Below are 1,034 nucleotides of genomic sequence, written 5' to 3'. Positions count from 1 at the left end.
ACGTATATGTAACACTTAACAAGGGGAGAAAAATGCCGCCGTCACTTTCAAAATGCTCGGGAAAAAATGATTACTTAAAATCCCCAGAGAAACCGGGTCGTAAAAAGGTGAAGGGGGAACCCAGATCCTCGAAACGGTTACGCGCAGATTTGCTGCGGCGGGGGTCACCGCGGACTACGAGAGCGACAAACCAAGTTCCTGACAGTTCACTAGAACCCACAGCGGGGCCAAGGAGCCTCCCGTAGAGCCCCGATGCTACCAACCCAGAAAGCGTTAGTCCCTGGGTGGCGTTAGGAAATGGTTCGGCGCCGTAAAGAAAGAATAAACCACCGCAGCTGTGGCAGGCGAGCGAGCGCCAAGTGCCCTAAATAACCTTATTTGCCTTTAAGTCCTCAGAGTGAGGTTAACACCTACGCTTGTGGTCGAGACATTGATTGGCAGCCACGTGCTTTCCCTCTGGAAGCCGCTGCGGATCTCTGGCGTTTGTCTTTACGGAGACTCCAGTTACCACCGACTGGAAATGCCAGACAAACTGCACCACAGGCTGGGTACAGCTCTGCTCATGAAACGAGTGGCCACTTTGCCCCATGAGTTACCTTCCCACCTACTTCTCAACTGCCAAAAACGCGTCTCGCGGTCTCATCTGTCACGGAGGAAGTTCTCCGCGGGCTGCGGATGACCCTTCAAAAGCAGGCGCTTCCTCTGCTTCACCACGTGCCCGTGTTAGAGCCCTGTAAACGCCGCGCTCCACCGGTGTCCTACTGCTCACCGTGTCCCCCTGTCACTACTCCTCACCCTCCCAGCCCACAGGCTCAAGGCAGTAACTCCCGTGAGAGGGGCATGGGCGCCGCTGGCAGAACCTTTACGAACCTGTCCGAAGTTCTCCTCATCTATGCAGAACATGAGGTCCAGCTCCGTAGGGTCATTTTCCAGGATCCACTTCAGCGAGTTGTAGTATTCGCTATCCTACAGCAGGTGGTAATTAAACCAGGTTTGAAAATGACAGCGTCGAGGGTCTAGTTTAACTCTGAATT

The 1,034-nt window shown here is 54.0% G+C and overlaps 1 protein-coding gene across 1 annotated transcript in view; it reads right to left on the bottom strand.

The window, feature by feature from the left end:
• Positions 1 to 1,034, bottom strand: part of LOC104489468 (E3 ubiquitin-protein ligase NEDD4-like) — a gene marked incomplete at its 5' end in the record, with an annotated part of 6,458 nt that overhangs the window by 310 nt on the left and 5,114 nt on the right. Inside the window, one exon of the mRNA XM_010131630.1 lies at positions 871 to 966. Coding sequence (XP_010129932.1) covers positions 871 to 966 — 96 coding nt within the window. The remainder of the gene's footprint in view (positions 1 to 870; positions 967 to 1,034) is intronic.

Source organism: Buceros rhinoceros, unplaced genomic scaffold, assembly GCF_000710305.1.
Source record: "Buceros rhinoceros silvestris isolate BGI_N320 unplaced genomic scaffold, ASM71030v1 scaffold23462, whole genome shotgun sequence".
NCBI lineage: Eukaryota > Metazoa > Chordata > Aves > Bucerotiformes > Bucerotidae > Buceros > Buceros rhinoceros.
The sequence above is the reverse complement of the archived record's forward strand: the minus strand, read 5'-3'. Positions and strand labels throughout refer to the sequence as shown.